At 46.9% G+C, this 19,040-nt stretch overlaps 1 protein-coding gene across 8 annotated transcripts in view; it reads left to right on the plus strand.

The window, feature by feature from the left end:
- EDARADD (EDAR associated death domain) overlaps nucleotides 1–11,756 on the plus strand; it is a 102,782-nt gene extending 91,026 nt beyond the window's left edge. For 5 of the 8 annotated variants that reach the window (XM_030334936.2, XM_030334934.1, XM_030334932.1 and 2 more), the window contains 2 exons: nucleotides 1,501–1,825; nucleotides 11,442–11,756. In XM_030334936.2, coding sequence (XP_030190796.1) covers nucleotides 1,501–1,825; nucleotides 11,442–11,730 — 614 coding nt within the window. In that variant the 3' untranslated portion in view covers nucleotides 11,731–11,756. Of the gene's footprint in view, nucleotides 1–1,500; nucleotides 2,215–2,858; nucleotides 3,674–11,441 lie in introns of those variants that run through there. The other 3 variants (XM_030334937.1, XM_030334940.2, XM_030334939.1) reach the window with 2 other exon arrangements.
- The last annotated feature ends 7,284 nt before the right edge of the window (nucleotides 11,757–19,040 follow it).

Genomic DNA, 19,040 nt, shown 5'->3' on the forward strand with positions numbered 1-19,040 from the left:
AAGCTAGAGATCTCTAGCATAGCGTAGCTATTAAAATCCGTGGGGCGCCTGAGGAGCTTAGCTGGTTAAGTGTCAACTTCAGCTCAGGTCACGATCTCAGGGTCCGTGAGTTCAAGCTCCGCATCGGGCTCTGTGCCGACAGCTCGGTGCCGGGAGCCTGCCTCAGATTCTGTGTCTCCCTCTCTCTCTCTGCCCCTCCCCTGCTCGCTTGCTCTCTCTCTTCTCTCAAAAATAAATAAGCATTAAAAAAAAAAAAAAAAGTGAAAATCCCTAGTCAGAAGGAGCCAGGAGACCTAGTGCTGATGTAGAATTTAAGTCACTTAGGTTACCATGTTGTGCAAACCCACCTGCAACTTTATTGTAAAGGACTTCTCTACCCCTTCCTCCCCCTCCTAACATGCTTCCTAGTATTAAAGTGAGCTAAAGATGACTGATGGAAGAATGTTGCCCTTCCTCTGGGCTGGGGCTGTGCCCTTCTTGGTGAGGCTCCGCTCAGAAGCCTCCTGTTCATCCAGCCCCCTGTGCACACCTCAGGCTGTTGGCTCCGCTTCAAAGGCAGCCCCGTGGGTGAAGAAAACACAGATAAAGGCAAAGCGATGATAAGGTGGCCGTAAATCCGAAAAGTACGTTTTCTGGCATTATCAATTATCACTCCGTTTCAAATATGCATATGGGGTGGATATTCTAGTTTTCAGTGTGGGGTGTGTGTGTGTGTGTGTGTGTGTGTGTGTGTGTGTGTGTGTGTTTAAAGGCCTTTTAAAACATTGCACAATCCTTTATACCCTAATGTGCTGTGTGTTTGGCATTAAAGAGCTGTCAGGGCTGACTTGTAGCTTGGAAAGGGTAAGGGTTGAGGTACAGGCAAGTATGGGCTGGTTTACTCACGGGACAGAGTCTGACTCCCGCTGGTGACCTGCCTACAGAGAGAGCCTTGCTCCTCGGATCCCAGATTTTGGTCCACGTTGTCACAAATGCACAATGTAAGACACAGGGAGTCTCCAAAAGAAAGGGAAATCGACTGTATAAAATCTTACTAGTGCATCCGGCAAAGCAACCCACCCTTGGTTGTCAAGAACACCACATTTGTTGGGGCGCCTGGGTGGCTCAGTCAGTTAAGCGTCTGACTTCGGCTCAGGTAATGATCTCGGGGTTCGTGGGTTTGAGCCCTGTGTTGGGCTCTGCACTGACAGTTCAGAGCCTGGATCCTGCTTTAGATTTTGTGTCTCCCTCCCTCTCTCTGCCCCTCCCCTGCTTATACTCTGTCTCTCTCTCTCTCTCTCTCTCTCTCTCAGAAAGAAACATTAAAAAAAAAATTTTAAAAACACATTTGTTGTGGGGGTCTACAGAAATGAGTATTCTGAAACATTCCTCTGTAAGATACAGAGTGTGGTATCTACACCAGTGCTGTTGGCACTCGAGCAGGAGAATAAAGGACCGAGGAGATGGACGCGTGCGCTCGCTGCCTTGCTGACGTGGGGACTGTGTTGTTTGTTTCTGCAGATATAAGCAGAGGCGAGTCCTGCAAGGAGGACTGCACTTGTCCCGCCTGCTCGCTCCGGGCCCCCACCATAAGTGACTTACTCAATGATCAGGACTTACTAGACGTCATCAGGATAAAGCTGGATCCGTATCACCCGACAGTAAAAAACTGGAGGAATTTTGCAAGCAAATGGGGCATGCCCTATGACGAACTGTGTTTCCTGGAGCAGAGGCCTCAGAGCCCCACCTTGGAGTTCTTGCTCCGGAACAGTCAGAGGCCGGTGGGCCAGCTGATGGAGCTCTGCAGGCTCTACCACAGGGCCGACGTGGAGAAGGTCCTGCACAGGTGGGTGGATGAGGAGTGGCCCAAGAGGGGGCGTGGAGACCACCCCAGGAACTTCTAGACCTCTCTGCTTCCCGCTGGCCTCTTTGGACATTGAAACAGCCACAGGTTAAGGAGGAATGTGGATCTGTTCTTTCTTAAGGGTTTAGGATGAGGACACATGACAGTGGACATTGGTTTTCCCCAAAGCTGGTGGGTTTTTTTTTGGAGGGGTAGGTTGTGTTTTGGTGGTGGATTTTTGTTTGTTTAGTTTTGCACATCTGTTTTAATTTAACATTTGAATCTGGAATTGGGAAAAATACTTTGTAGACTCACATAGGGACCAGGGCCAAAGACTACAATCAGAATGGACTCATGCCATGATGAAAATAAAAATTATCCTCTCCCTTAAACACTGTGGAAGATTGAAATAAGAACTAAGATTGTTGATGGCCCCAGTTGACCATCATCCATAGGATCCTTCATGCTGGACGGGACGCCCACAGCTTAGAAGAAAACATAAGGGACATTAAAACCTTGGTTTGCGAGTATAATTCATGCCGGAAACATGCTTGTAATCCAAAGCACTGGTCTGTCAAAGCGAATTTCAAGAACCATTGGCTCAGTTGTGACCATGTGACATTCAGCGTCACGTACGACTCGTATGGCAAGACATCGCTCGTTTATCAAGTTAAAATTTATTAGAAGCGTTTGCTCGTCTTGCAGGACACTAGCAGAACGAGTTACTCACAATCCAAGGTTTTACTGTACTTAGGTGAAGTAGCAGGATATTGGTATTATGGGGCCATGCCTTCAGACCACGTGTGCCATCTTTTTTATTCAAATGCTTTTGTCATCCGTGCACTGTCAAAAATGTCATCTGCTCAGGTATTTTTGCAAGAAATAAAAAATAGTGGTTTGGGGAGGAAAGAGGAATCAGGAGGGAGAATAAGGACCTTAGGAAAGTGTTTCACAAAGAGAGTACACAGAATGCCCTTTGTTACCCAAGACTTTTTAAAAATTAACTTAATATGTACTTTTCCATCTTTTGTGTAAGGCTGAGTGTTTTCACCCATGAGATCAAGCTTCGTTAAGAAACAAACAAAACTCACCAGGCCCAACGTTGGAATGTAACCACTTCTAGTACCTACTGTCCCAGCTGGATACAGGGTCACGAACAAACACTACACAGAGGTTTAGCCGAGAATGGGGACTCTTTCACACTGACGCTGGGGCAGGAGATCGGCATTAAAATCCAACTTTTAAAAGATTTCACACCGAATGAAAAATTGGTTCCAAAGAGTATCTGATGTTCTTAGATGGTTTTAGGGGGAGGTGAAGTGTGGTTGATGGAAGGGTTTGCTGCTGGAAAGATGGGAGGAAAAAGCCCTTTCCCTCCTGCCATCTCCCCCCTCCCCCCTCCCCCCTCTAGGTCTCCACTGTCTCCAAATGGAGACAGAAAAGAGCAGGTGGTCCTCCACCCCCAACCCCAGCCATCGTTCCCACAGTGGGAGGATGGGAAGGTTCCCTTATTCCCAGAGACTCCCTCCAGCCCCAGCAGTGACACAAGAGAGAGGGACAGCGCCAGAAGAAAGGGCAACCTGGTAGAGGAGAGGATTGGCATAACAACACCCCCACCAAGGCGCCCTCCCTTCCCTGCTGCGCCATCTTCCCTGGTCTTCCCCGTCGCCGCCCCCCCCCCCCCCCCCCCAGTTCCCAGCTCAGTGGATACTCTGCTCTATTGAAACCCATGGCACATCACATACCACCCTCGGTGGCTTAGAGCAGTAGCTGAGGGACGTGGCCTTCTAAATTTCCATTCAGTAGGGTCACAGCTGCAAATTTCACAAAAAAATTTAAGTTTGGGGCGCCTGGGTGGCTCAGTCGGTTGAGCATCTGTTGGCTCAGGTCAGGATCTCATGATTCATGAGTTCGAGCCCCACGTCAGGGTCACTGCTGTCAGCACGGAGCCTGCTTTGGATCCTCTGTCCACCCCATCTCTGCCCCTCCCCCCCGGTTCTCTCTCTTTCTCTCACTCTCTCAACGTTTATTTATTTTTGGGACAGAGAGAGACAGAGCATGAACAGGGGAGGGGCAGAGAGAGAGGGAGACACAGAATCGGAAACAGGCTCCAGGCTCTGAGCCAGCAGCCCAGAGCCCGACGCGGGGCTCGAACTCATGGAGCGCGAGATCGTGACCTGGCTGAAGTCGGACGCTTAACCGACTGCGCCACCCAGGCGCCCCTCTCTCACTCTCTCAAAAATAAACATTTAAAAAAATTTAAGCTGCTAATATCCCAGATGTTAAATCTGGAGAATGGTGAAAATTTTTCCCGTGAAACCACTTGTTACACGTGGTGATTGGGTTCTTTAGAACTGTCAGTTTTGTATTTCACAAATTTCTGAATTAAAAGTTTTTCGTAAGCTGGCTTGGGAATGGTCCCTGTTGGCACTACTTTTGGACATGATGCCGATTTCAAACTCAAAATTTCTTTTTTTTTTAAATATAATTTATTGACAAATTGGTTTCTTTTTTTTTTTTTTTAATTTTTTTTTTTTCAACGTTTATTTATTTTTTGGGACAGAGAGAGACAGAGCATGAACGGGGGAGGGGCAGAGAGAGAGGGAGACACAGAATCGGAAACATGCTCCAGGCTCCGAGCCATCAGCCCAGAGCCCGACGCGGGGCTCGAACTCACGGACCGCGAGATCGTGACCTGGCTGAAGTCGGACGCTTAACCGACTGCGCCACCCAGGCGCCCCAGACAAATTGGTGTCCATACAACACCCAGTGCTCATCCCAACAGGTGCCCTCCTCAATGCCCATCACCCACCCTCCCACCCCCCTATCAACCCTCAGTTTGTTCTCAGTATCCAAGAGTCTCTTATGGTTTGCCTCCCTCCCTCTCTGCAACTTTGTTTCCCCCTTCCCCTCCCCCATGGTCTTCTGTTAAGTTTCTCAAGATCCACCTACGCCAAACTCAAAATTTCAGTCTCAAAACAGACTTTGAACTCATCATCGTATCTCGAACATGGCTTTGTTCGTAAACGTCAGCTGAGTTTACCTGTGAGCTGGATCAGAAACCTTAACGGGCGCCTGGGTGGCTCAGTCGGTTCAGCGCCCAACCTTGGCTCAGGTCATGATGTTATGGCTAGTGAGTTGGAGCCCCGTGTCAGGCTCTGGGCTGACAGCTCAGAGCTGCGAGCCTGCTTCCGATTCTGTGTCTCCCTCTCTTTGCCCTTCTCCCGCTTGTGCTCGCTATCTCTCTTTCACTCTCTGTCAAAAGTGAGATTGTAAATAAACATTTAAAAATAGGGAGAGGGGCGCCTGGGTGGCGCAGTCGGTTGAGCGTCCGACTTCAGCCAGGTCACGATCTCGCGGTCCGCGAGTTCGAGCCCCGCGTCGGGCTCTGGGCTGATGGCTCGGAGCCTGGAGCCTGTTTCCGATTCTGTGTCTCCCTCTCTCTCTGCCCCTCGCCCATTCATGCTCTGTCTCTCTCTGTCCCAAAAATAAATAAACGTTGAAAAAAAAAAATTTAAAAATAGGGAGAACATTAATTTGACAAACATTTATTTAAAAAATGCTAAGGCGGAATTTAGGTGATTCAGGTGTGGGCAGGGCTAACTGTGTCCCTTTACGGTCAAAGTCAGGACTTCCAGGAAAACAGTGTGAGCACAGGGTATCACGCCCTTATCTCTCCTTTTGGCATCATTATGTCCAAAGTCCTGATTGCTAGTAATTTCCACCACTGGCTACGAAGGCTTAAAATTCCTGTTTGTAACTGCATGGGGGCAGTGCTAGGGTGGACAGGATTTTTGTGTGCGGGGGAGTTGATGGACATGTGCTGTTTGAATTTGAATTTACCATGATTTGCCCATCCTCAACATCTGTATCAGGTGGCATTTGAGTTCACGAAAAGTTTTAATTATTAGAAGTATGATATTAGCAGAGAGAAATTTAACTAAAAGGTTTTCTTCAAGTCAAGTTCATTCAGCCCCTAGACTTTGATTAAAGGTAGGACAGCTTTTCTCTCTCTTCCATACAGACATATCAGAGAGAAATTCTCAACTGAAATAGAACCAGAACTCCACTGCCTAATAAGCCAAAATAATTTTCAAGTTAATTTTCAGCAAATAAATAGAACAGCATAAATATGCCGAGACTCCACAAAAGAGAGAGTGGAAAAGAAGGAAAGCGCTTTCTGGTTAATTGATCAAATAACTTAAAACGCAAGTTCGTTACACCTAAGAGTTTTTCTCATTATGCTGCTCCTAAGGATCTAGGTTAAGTTGACCGCGTTAGAAACGAAACTGCTTATAATGAGGTCCTTTTGCTACTGGGAAGATGAAATCACTTTAGCTAAGTTCCAGGAGATGGTCTTCTGATAGTGTTACGGAGCGAGGCTTTATGTTACGAACCAATTTTATTTGCTTGCGTAGAAAATCACCGCACGAGAGAGAGGGAGGCAAAGTCACGATAAACACCACACACACCCGAGACACATAGACCCAGAGGAAGGCTCGTAGAAAAGGAGGCTCACATAGGCACGCTTTCCTTAAAATTTTTAAGATTTAAAATGGTTAGGGCTTCAATTGTTTGCCAGGATTGCCCACCGATATTTCAGGATACCCCGTATGGACAAGTCGCCCATTGTGGTCACGCTGAATAACATTTACTCAGTAACATGGGAAATTTGCAGTAACAGACGTCAGTTTTTCCTGGAGAGTGATTTCTGTGTGGGACTGCCCTCTGCTGGAGCATAGAATCTGCACACACATCCTTTCTGGTTTGGCTGCCGTCCTCAGAACAGCCTAGAACCAACCTTGTATTCATTATTGGTGTTATGTTAGAACCCTTATACATAGCCCCGATAAAAGATAGGAAGAGTGCAGTTACTTTACAAATTGACGTAAGCAGAATGAGGCCAGCATATTTGAGATGAGGGTCCAGTGGCCCGAAGATGTCCATCGTCACATAGCCCTGTCATTCAGGTCCCGTATGTGACCAGTCTGTTCTAATAACAGTTCCACGGTCTGGGAATTGTCAGTAAGACCTTTCCTCCATGTAGATTTACAGTTAGCTATTTGTGGGTCCTTTATAATTTATAGTATAAAAAATAGATCCTTTTAAATACAATATTAATAACTAAGGTCTAGCAGATTTTCTTTCCCTTTCTTTCTTAAATCAATAAATGTTTCATTTAGTCTTGACCCAAGACCATCCTCCTTATAATATTTTCTGCTTCTGCCCTTCCTGTTCTAAAATCTTCCTCTCGGAGTGCCTGGGTGGCTCAGTCAGTTAAGCATCAGATTTTGGCTCAGGTCATGATCTCACAGTTTGTGAGTTCGGGCCCTGTGTCAGGCTCTGTGCTGACAGCTCGGAGCCTGGCGCCTGCTTTGGATTCTGTGTCTCCCCCTCTCTCTGCCCCTCCCCTGCTCATGCTCTATCTTTCTCTCCCTCAAAAATAAATAAACATTAAAAATATATATTAAAAAATAAATAAAATACAATCTTCCTCTCCTTTGGGGCCGTGTCTCTGCTCTTTGTGTTGCTCATTTTAGAGCTAGTCCCTCATTTCCCAAGTCAGATTTCCTCGCTGTGCCCATGACCTTCTCCCTCCCAGCCGTGAGCTAATGTCTGCTTCCTTTCTCCCTTGCACGTGCAGATGCAGTTTGTTGAATCATCTTCCGTATGTAATGACACTCTGGGCCTACTAGTGTTAAAAATCGTTCCCTCCGAAACATTGTAACCGAAACATATATGACTACATCCGCCCCAAGAAGTGAGGAGAAACGTTCACCCAGTTTGTTGCATGATTTCCTGCTTGCGAATTCACACTCCACTTCCGAGCCCTGTACACTTGGGTATAAATGGATGAGAGCAAGTCTTGCTTCATCGGGGTCTAGAGATGCCTACGTTGGGGTCCCTGGGTGGCTCAGTTGGTTGATCTTCCGACTCTTGATTTCGGCTCAGATCATGATCTCACAGTTCGTGGGGTCGAGCCCCGAGTCGGGCTCTGTGCTGGCGGGGTGGAGCCTGCTTGCGACTCTCCCTCCCTCTCTCTGCTCCTCCCCACTCACGCTGTCTCAGTCTCTCTCAAAATAAATAAATAAAAACTTAAAAAAAAAGAAAACATTTATAGAGAAGCCTGTAGCCGTGGTGCCACACCATGCGCGGCCCTGGCTGGAGCCTTTGGACGGGTGGGTGCCGCAGCTGGGGAACTCACCACCTGGACATCCACAGCAGAGGGCGGCCTGTCGTCTGTCCTCCTGAGGCTGTGCTTAGCTGAGTATGCCTGTAGAAACGAACGCCACCCTTCAACTGAAGTGATCAAAGCAGTCAACGGTGCAACTCGAGATGAAATGGTTATTAACCACTTCGGGAATGTAAAAAAGGGTAGCTTCTCACGGCTCCCCAAGCTGAGCCGTGCCCTTCTGTGTCCCGTGACAGCTGGCCGTTCCTTTGAGGCATGCCTTCAGAGGCTTCCTGGAGGACGCGTCGTCAGCTGATAAAGGCAATGCTTCTAAACTACTCAATTTTGGGGATACTCTATTTATATACCTTAATGGCATGCTTTTTAGGCCGCCCTCATTTTGATCCCTTGTATGATTTCGTATTTGTCTTATAAATAACTAAAGATTATTTTGACTATAATAATGGGTACTACAAAATTAGAGATTGATGTCAACCACTATCCCTACTTGGTGCTTTTATGGAGATTCCAACACAATCAGTGATTGATGTGATCTGTTGGTCAGTCATCAGTCAGAAAACTTGTGAGTTTCTCAAATGTGTCCTGGGGTGCCTAGGTGGCTCCATCAGTCAAGCGTTGGACTCTTGGTCTTGGCTCAGGTCGTGATCTCACGGTTTGTGAGTTTGAGCCCCGTGTTGGGCTCTGTACTGACAGTGTGGCGCCTGCTTGGGATTTTCTGTCTCCCTCTTTCTACCCCTCCTGTGCTCACTCTCTCTTTCAAAAATAAATAAAACGTTTAAAAAGTAAAGGGGCCCCTGGGTGGCTCAGTTGGTTAAGTAGCTGACTTCTGCTTAGGTCACGATCTTGAGGTTCATGAGTTTGAGCCCCGCATCAGACTCTCTGCTGTGAGAGCAGAGCCTGCTTCAGATCCTCTGTCTCCCTCTCTCTCTGCCTCCCTCTCTCTCTCTCTCTCAAAAGTAAAATAAACATTAAAAATAGAATAGGATGGGGCGCCTGGGTGGCGCAGTCGGTTAAGCGTCCGACTTCAGCCAGGTCACGATCTCGCGGTCCGTGAGTTCGAGCCCCGCGTCAGGCTCTGGGCTGATGGCTCGGAGCCTGGAGCCTGTTTCCGATTCTGTGTCTCCCTCTCTCTCTGCCCCTCCCCCGTTCATGCTCTGTCTCTCTCTGTCCCAAAAATAAATAAACGTTGGAAAAAAATTTTAAAAAAAAAAAAAATAGAATAGGATAAAATAAATAAAATGTATCCTGGTCACTGGGGATGCAAAGATAAGCAACAACTTCCTACCCTCGAGGAGCCTATAGACAAGGGAGAATTTCTGTACATGATGAGAGACATTCCTGGAGAGAGCGAGGCACATGTGGTCAGCAATGGCAGAACGAAACTGAGAATCACTGAGGTAGGAAGAAAGGTAAGCAATCCACCAAGTGCTTCGGATACTGTGATGTCTGTAGGTGAAGGATGATTTTGTGGTTACGTTCTCCCTCTCCTAACTTCCTGTCTCTGGCCGGGGCTTGTCCTCTGAGCTGCCAGACATCACGAACTAATCGACTTGACATTTCCACATGGATGCTTTGGGGACCTCAGCTCAGCCCGTCCTAAAGGGGACCTGTTTCTCCCCAGAGTTCCCCTGTGTCACCACCCACCCTGTAGCCAATGTCGTCGTAAAGACCTTCCTTTCCTCTCCCGCCAATTCCACCCCCCAAATGTCACTTAAATCTCCTCCCCTGACTCTTTCTTGACTGTTATCGTACCCAAACCTCCACCCTTCCTCACCCTGAAAGGGCCTCCCAGCCGGTCTCCATATAGCAGATGGAGCCTGTCATCACCATGTCAAACACCTCTTCAATGGGTCCTCATTTGCAAGATGAAGTCCTGTGTGACTGGCCCTGCTCCCACTGGGCGCCATCTTGCTTCGTTCTCCCCCGTCTCCTGATGCTTCAGCCGCGCTGGATTCTAGGTCCCCGAGGCCGTCGTTCTTTCTCCGGCCCAAGTCCTCACCCCCTTGCCGCTTGCTCTGCCCTGTCCACCCGCAGCTGCACTCACACCTGGACACACCACCCTTCCCAGCTGATCCTACGCCACACCAGGCCTCACCCGCAACACCATTAGCTCGGGGAAACTGCACCTGACTCCCAGACTTGGCTGTCTTCCTGTCATTTACCTCATTTACCTCCACAGCACAAACCACGAACGTAACCCCTTGATTGCAGGGTCGTCCTGCGAGGCAGCAGACCCCCCAGGACAGGAGCCTTGCTTGTGCATTCACCTCTGGGTCATCAGTACTCACTGGGCTAGGAGAGGTTCTAAATATGCTGAAGGAGTGAAATGAAGCTAGTGGATAAATAAATGAAAGACACTAAGTAAAGCGAAGCCTGTCTTTATGATCGCATGGCCTGTGAGGAGGAAATAGAAATACATTATTATAAGTAGAAAATACAAAATGAGGAGATTCGCTTCCCGAATCGTGAATGCCTCTGGACACTGGAACTCTTGTTCATTTGGATGACGTTCACCCCATCCCGTCCCTCTCGTGGGCTTACAAGGTCAAAACAAAAACGTTGTGGAATTTAGGTAGCAGTGACAGGCGTACAACTTTGTGAATACGCTAAAAGCCGCTGAATTGGGTATTTTAAAATGGTTGATGTGGTGAATTTGATGTTGGGTAAATTGTACCCCGAGTGGGGGAGAAAAAGAGCTTAAAAAATAATCAGTGCTGTCCCCACAGGAGAACGTGGGGCAGAAAGGCCAGCTGCCCGCTGAGAGGCAGGGGCCTGGTGCTGGAGGGGGGAAGGGGCAGGGAGAAGGCCGGAGGCGGGAAGGCGAGCAAGAAGTTGGCTGGGTGCCCGAAACAAATGTAACGTTCTCAAATAAAAATTTATTTTTTAAATAATGAAATGTAAAAGTAAAAACAGGGGTGCCTGGGTGGCTCAGTCGGTTAAGCGTCCGACTCTTGGTTTGGGCTCAGGTCATTATCTCATAATCTCGTGAGTTTGAGCCTGGCATCGGGCTCCAAGATGACAGAACAGAGCCTGCTTGGGACTCCCTCTCTCTCTGCCCTTCCCCAACTCATGCTGTCTCTGCCTCTCTCAAAATAAATAAATAAAGTTAATGGGGGAGCTGGGTGGCTCAGCCGGTTAAGCGTCCGACTTTGGCTCATGATCTCATGGCTCTTGAGTTTGAGTCCCGGGCCGGGTTCTGTGCTGACAGCTCGGAGCCTGGAGCCTGCTTCGGATTCTGTGTCGCCATCTCTCTCTGCCCCTCTCCTGCTCATGCTTATGCTCTCTCTCTCTCAAGAATAAATAAACATTAAAAAAATTTTTTTAAGTTAGAAAAAAAAGTAAAAACAGAAACCAAGGAAACAGGACAGCCAGTAAAGACTGGGCTCTGTGACCCCTAACCAGGTAAAGTGTCATCCTTCTTCATAGTGACAGCAAGGTGACAAGAAGCACCCTGGAGCCCCATTCTCCTTTGCTCTCCTCTCGACGTGCCTCAGGGCTGAAGATCTTCCTCCTCAGAGGGTCTGTGCAGCCAGGGGCCCTGCTCCAAATGCCACCATGCATCCAACCACCTTACCCTGATGGCGCCTCGGCCCCTCTGTCTCCCGGAACAGAAGAGAACAAAACACAGAAGAGCCGAAGTGATCAGGGCTGTCACCGTTGGATTTGTACAAGTTACAGAAAATCGTCGTATGTTTGGTGCAGCCTCAGTAAATAGAGGAGGAGGACCAACTGGACCCCAAAAAACAGAAGGGAGTGTAAATTAAAGACAAAAAATAATGATATTTGTCTTCCGTTTGAATTTCTCCCACCTGAAAACAAAACAAAACAAAAGGCCTTGGAGTTCAACTTCATGGTTGTGTATAGCTACCCCCCATCTCATCTGTCTCCTTTCCTTCACAGCCTAGCCTCTTGAAAGAGTTGTCTGCTCTTTTGGTCTACAACTCTTTTTTTTTTTTAATGTTTATGTATTTATTTTGAGGGGGGCAGGTGCAGAGAGAGAGGAAGGAGAGAATTTCAAGCAGGCCCCATGCTGTCAGCTCAGAGCCCAACGGGGGGCTCAATCTCACAAACCGAGAGATTATGACTTGAGCCAAAATCAAGAGTCAGATGCTCAACCGTCTGACCAACCCTGCATCCCTTGGTCTGGAACTCTTAATTTCCCATTGGGTTCTGTGACTTGCTGAAGTCTGACTCTTTGAAGTGTCTGGCAGAGGTGAAGAATGACCTTCTAACTACTGCAGTATCTACTTATCCATAACAACCCATAGCCTTATGTAGAAAAGAGCTCATTTTGCTCATGCTTAGCCTCTAGGGTTCACCGGGAGGCTCAAATCTGTTGGCAAAGTGACACCACAGACCCAACAGAGAATGGTTGCTTGGGATCCAAGTTGCTGCTGGGAAAGAATTCTCGTCACAGCTACTGCTAGGCAGATCTGGAAATGTTGGGGGAATTGGCCAGGTCCTCTCCCCAAAGTCATATTTGCAAGGGCCTCCCAGGAGAGAGCACATTCTGAGAAAAGAAGCCAAGTATGGGGCGCCTGGGTGGCTCTGTCGGTTAAGCATCTGACTCTTGATTTCAGCTCAGGTCATGATCTCATGGTCTGTGAGTTCGAGCCACACCTCGGGCTCTGCACTCATAGCACAGAGCCCGCTTGGGATTCTCTCTCTCTCTTTCCCTCTCCCTCTGTGCCTCCCCCATTTGCTCTCTATCTCAACATAAATAAATAAACTTAAAAAAAAAAACAAACGCTCCTAAGGTACCGACACATATCACTGAAAGGAAGCAGGGGTTTTTAGCACACTACAGTGGGTGTTTCTTGACTCTTCTCCCAGGGGATACCCCAAATTTCGAGATCCCGCCAACAAACAACATAACTGTGGCTCAAAGGGGAGGAGCCCATGCTCCCTCACTCTGCCTCGGGTTTCCCTGAAGCTTTGGCACCCTGACTGCTCAGGGTGACCATGGCAGAACAATACCATGAATAGCAGAGTGGAGAGTTGTGGTTTTAGACCCCCGGCCACTGTGGAGCTACAGCCATGTGGCTGGAGAAGGGCCCACCATGCCCAGGGGAGAAATGACTTATCCAGAGAAGCCTAAGAATCCCATGGGAGAGAAACACAGATGTGATGCCCCCAAGGACTCCTGGGGAACCATTTCTGGTTGGAGAGGACGCAGAGGGTGCTGGGGGCCTCATGTCTGCAGGTAGAAGTGAGAAGCTGGGGAAATTTTTCTTTCTTTCCTCCCTCCCTTGGCTTCTGAGATGCCATTCTCTCTTGATTCTTTTCTACTCTGATTTTTTTCCTTCTCCTCTCCTTGGTAGCTTCCTCTTCCTCACCTGTCTCCTTAAGTGTTGGTGGTCGTCAGTGTTGCAGTTTTCCTTCCCTGCCCCTTCTCATGTTATGCCCAGTCTCTCTGGCTTTGATTACAACCTCTGTGCTGGTAACCCCATGATCCTATTTCCTAGCCCTGACCACCCCCCTTTGCCTCCTATACGTGTATGCAACTGTCTATTGAACAAGTCCCAAGGGCCTCAAATATAACACATCAAAAATGGCAGACATCATTTCATGCCCAATATCTGTTCTTCCCCCTCCACGACCTATCTCAGAGAAGAGAGCCGTTTACCCCAGTAAGAAACCGGGAAGTCAAGCTTGGCATCGCCCTCCTTCATGACCACATCCTGGTGACCACCAGTTCTATCGGTCTTGCCTTGGTCCCTACCGCCCAGACCAGCCCATGGCCTCATCTGCTGTTGTCTGGCTTATTGCTGTCATCATAACTTGTCTCCCACCACCCCCCTGCACGATTACAGACGCGCTTGGGATAATGTTTGACAAATGTCTGAGCACCCCATGGCCCAGTCAAGCGGACAGAAAAAATTAGCCATCACAGTATGCCAATGTTTGACCGAAACTGGAATACTTTTAGGAAATATCAACCGTCTGATAAGGTTTCCCTTTATGCCTCACCACTCCAAGTCAGATCACTTCCCTGCTTAACCTCCTTTATTTGCTACCCCTGCACTCCCCCCTCCCTTCCCCCAGCCAGATCAAATACCTGTCCCTGTAAGCAAATGAAACTATTTCCACTCTTTCCAGGGACATGATGTATGTTTGTCTCGAAGCAATATGGTAACTCAGAAGTAACATTCTGTTCAGGTCCTTGACGGATCTATTTTTACTTCTATTCATGAAAACAAAAAGTCCTTTTACACACCACTCAGGAAAAAAAAATAATACAATGGACATCGTTTTATCTGTTCTTGGCAAAGATAACTTAGCTCTTAACAAGCATGGAAACTATGAAGCTGATCTTTTGCTCCAAGTTAACATTTGAATATTTAATTAGAAAGCTTTCAAATGGAGGCGGGCATTCACTTGGAAGTTTCTGAAAGTTTCATTCATTTGGCAAATAATGCTATTGTGCGAACACCGTGCCAGACCCCGAGGACCCAGGTAGACGTGGCCCTGCCCTTCTGACCCCGTGCCCAGGGATTTTCAAAACGGAACCAATAGGGTGTGTATATACATCCATGAAAAGATTTATTCTAAGGAATTGGCTCATGCGGTTCTGGAGGCTGACACATCCCAAGATCTGCAGTGTGAGTTGACAAGCAAGAGACCCAGGAAAGCTGATCACGTTACATTCCAGTCTGAAAGCTGGCAGGCTCAAGACCCAAGAAGAGCGAAATTTCAGTTTAAATGTAAAGGCAGGAGAAGACGAGCCCCTGCCCAAGGCCATCGGTCATTGGGAGTCCCGGGGGAGGCCTTCAACTGACTGGGTGAGGCCCACCCACATGGGGGAGGGCAATCTTCTTGCTCAGTTTACAAATTCAAATGTTACTGTCATCCAAAAACACGATTACAGACACACTTAGGATAATGTTTGACAAATGTCTGAGCACCCCCTGGCCCAGTCAAGTGGACACAAAAAAATTAGCCATCAGAGCATGTCAATATGCTTGACCGAAACTGGAATACTTTTAGGAAATCAAGTGTCTAATAAATGTTTATAAATTATTTTAATGCATTTTTTTAAAAATGATGGAGGGCTTGGGGGCAGAGAGCCATCTGGAAGATCATCAAGGCTGGATCCACATGGATGGGCCTTGAGGACGTTGTGCTAAGTGAAATAAGTCAGACAGAGAGAGACAAATACCGTGTAATCTCACTTATATGTGGAATCTGAAAACAAAACAAACAAAAAAACCAAGCCCATAGATACAGAGAAACAGATACGTGGTTGCCAGAGGCAGGAGGTGGGGGACAGGCCAAAATGGGTGAAGCGGGTCAAAAGTCACGGGGATACGATGTACAACATGGTGGCGATAGTTAGCAACGTTGCATATGTGAAAGTTGCTAAGAGAGTTGATCTTAAAAGTTCTCACTACACACACAAAATTTTTGTATCTATGTGTGGTGGTGAACGTTGACCAGACTTACCGTGGTGATCATTTCACACTATATACATATATTGAATCATTATGTCGTATACTGGAAACTAATATAATATTATATGTCAATTAAACCTCAATAAAAAGAAAAGAAACAAATCAGCAGATAAAAAAATGGCGTGCCCAGGTGGCTCAGTCGGTCAAGTGTCGACTTCGGCTCAGGTTACGATCTCACAGTTCGTGGGTTCGAGCCCATATCAGGCTCTGCACTGACAATGAAATTCTCTTTCCTCTCTCTCTGCCCCTCCTCCACTCACACTTTCTCTTTCTCAAAAACAAATAATAAACTTAAAAAAAAAAGATGCTCCACATCATGTGTCATCAGGGTATGGCAAATTAAAACAGGATACCGCTGCACCCCTGTTAGAATGACCAACATCCAGAACACTGACAACACCAGACGCTGGCAAGCATGGGGAGCCACAGGAACTCTCCTTCCTTGCTGGAGGGAATACAAAACCATTCGAACATTTTGGAAGACAGTATGGAAATTTCTTTACAAAACTAAACATACGTTTACCATGTGATCCAGAAATCACATTCCTTGGTACTTACCCAAAGGCCTTATCCACACAGAAGCCTGAATACACATGTTCACAGCAGCTTGACTTACTTAGTTTTTAAAAAGTTACACCCCCAACTGTGTACGATAAAAACACTTTAGTTGGAAAAGGAGGGTTTTATAAGTTTGAATGAAAGCAGGAACGCTCTTCTTAGCTCTGACCAAGTCAGGAACCTGAATGGCAGCTCTGTATCGCCATGTTTTAGTTAGGCTTGTAAGAGTGCACCCTTGATCACATTGTCAGATAACCAACTAATTCTAAGACCCACTTATCTGAAGTTGTATTTCTTTCATTCTCCGTACGACTAGCACAAGGACGAAGAGATACTTACGCCGAACATCAAGTAAGGTTCAATGCCAAGAGTATTTAATTCTAAGACCCTCCCTTACCTTGGAGACTCTGGTGCCCATTCTTGATAGTGGCCTGGACACTCCTTCTAAATCCCCATAACTGGCGGGGACAGCAGTTGCCTGTGTCGTAGGATTCGAGTCAGAAAACATGCCCGCTTCCTGCCACTTCCATCTGTGTTGCTCTCTTAACGCTATCTCATTTTGCAAGGAAAGACCTAGTTAAAATATGATAAATGTTGTGCTCGCTTCGGCAGCACATATACTAAAATATGATAAATGTTGAATGAAGGTATAACCTATCCTTATTTTCTGTTGCTATGAGAGAAATTGGGGAGGGGGGGAGGGTACCTCTGTGACACCTAAATATGACAAAAGCCATATCCGAACCAAAAGGCATGTGGGATTTCCAGAAGTTTGCAAAGTAATAACAGCAAAGGTACTCACACGGCATTTACCACCTGTTTACATATGTTAACTCATTCAGTCCTCACAGCCCTAGGAGGTAAGGACCCTTCTTAACTCCATTTTATGGCTGAGAAGCCTGAGGCACAGAATGGCTAAGTCACTTGCTTCAGGTCACAGTACTAGCGGGTGACGGAATCCAGATTCCCACGCAGGAGTCTAGTCCCAGAGGCTCTGGGCTGCACCAGTCAGCTATGCTTTCAAAACAACCTCGGGATAGGAAGTGAAGAAACGCACAGTCAGAAATGACTACCACAGGGAAGTCATAAGATTCCTGGAATGTCTATAATTTCACTTCTCTTGTTTTTCGCACACACCTCTAGTAACTAGGGGTGTAGGACTTGCGTGGAGGCCATCAGGAATTGGTTTTAGGGACCCTTAAGTACTTCCCTGATTACCTGATTTTTCTCAAACCACATTAGTCCTACACTACACAGATGAGAAAGTTGATTAAATATTTACAAGACCTAGATTATTTTAAAAAAATAATAATCTTTATTTTTGAGAGAGAGAGAGAGACAGAGTGCAAGCGGGGGAGGAACAGAGAGAGGGGGAGAACACAGAATCCGAAGCAGGCTCCAGGCTCTCAGCTGTGTCAGCACAGAGCCCTATGCAGAGCTTGAACTAATGAAATCGCAAGTTCATGACCTGAGCTGAAGTCAGACGCTTAACCATCTAAACCACTCAGGTGCCCCATGACCTAGATTATTCTAAAGGATGACTTAAAAAAAAAAAAAAAAAAAAAAAAACCTCTATAAACTGGATTAATTCGTGGAGTTTTGCACGTAAACGATGATGCTGCAGAAAAAGCATCTTTATTGGCATATGAAGATGTTCATTCTCTGTGGTTGCCCTGGGTATGTGTAACTAGAGGTATGTTAGCATTCTTCTAGTTTATACATTGTTTCTATAACAACCTACTGACTTTGCACTAAAAATGTAAAGATGATTTCATTTAAAACAACAACAACAAAAATGACTATACAAACCTCCTTCTACGAGAAAGTAGCCCTTGGACTTTCTGTTTAAATGAAATAAGAAACTTACCCAAGATTAAAAATGTCTGGGGGCATCTGGATGGCTCAGTCGGTTAAGCATCTGACTCTTGATTTCAGCTCAAGTCATGACCTCATGGTTGTGAGATCGAGCCCGACATCGGGCTCTGTACTATACGTGAAGCCTACTTTGGATTCTCCCTCTCTCCCTCTCGATCTGCCCCTCCCCTGCTCAGGCACTCTTGCTCTCTCTCTCAAAATAAATAAACATTTAAAATTTTTTTTTCAACGTTTATTTATTTTTGGGACAGAGAGAGACAGAGCATGAACGGGGGAGGGGCAGAGAGAGAGGGAGACACAGAATCGGAAACAGGCTCTAGGCTCTGAGCCATCAGCCCAGAGCCCGACGCGGGGCTCGAACTCCCGGACAGCGAGATCGTGACCTGGCTGAAGTCGGACGCTTAACTGACTGCGCCACCCAGGCGCCCCATTTTAAAAATAAATAAAATACAGGGGCGCCTGGATGGCTTAGTCGGTTAAGCGTCCAACTTTGGCTCAGGTCATGATCTCATGGTTTGTGGGTTCGAGCCCCACGTCGGGCTCTGTGCTGACGGCTCAGAGCCTGGAGCCTGCTTCCGATTCTGTGTCTCCCTCTCTTTCTGCCCCTCCCCTGCTCATGCTCTGTCTCTCTCTGTCTCTCAAAAATAAATAAATGTAAAAAAAATTTTTTTAATAAAAAAATAATAAAATACAAAATAAAAACATGGCTAAAGGCTCACTCAGGCCTCAGGGACAGAAGTGTACATCGTGAGTAAATGTCTTTGCATCAGTGGCCCCCAACCAAATTCTCTAAGAAGTGTGTGTGTTCATGAGCATAGAGGCCACAGGCTAACGGTGCTCAATGAAACGGGGGAGCAGGTAGGAGCCACACAAAAACTCAGGGTGCAAATTGATGTGAAAAATCAAGATCCTCAGGCCAGGCCCTGAAGTTTCCTCTGATGAACTAACACGTTACATTTCGAGGTTGGCATAATCATGAACGAAAGTGGGAGAGAAATCTCGTGCTTTTTAGAGGATGCCACGGAGCTTTCGGGTATCCTACTGTGTAGGATGCAGCCGGTCATTTGCTAGGCTTGCTGCATTTCTTGGCAGGGCGTTCCGCTGGCAAAGCCCAGACTTCTAAACCAAACAGCCAGAATTT

The sequence above is a fragment of the Lynx canadensis genome, chromosome D2 (genome assembly GCF_007474595.2).
Source record: "Lynx canadensis isolate LIC74 chromosome D2, mLynCan4.pri.v2, whole genome shotgun sequence".
NCBI lineage: Eukaryota > Metazoa > Chordata > Mammalia > Carnivora > Felidae > Lynx > Lynx canadensis.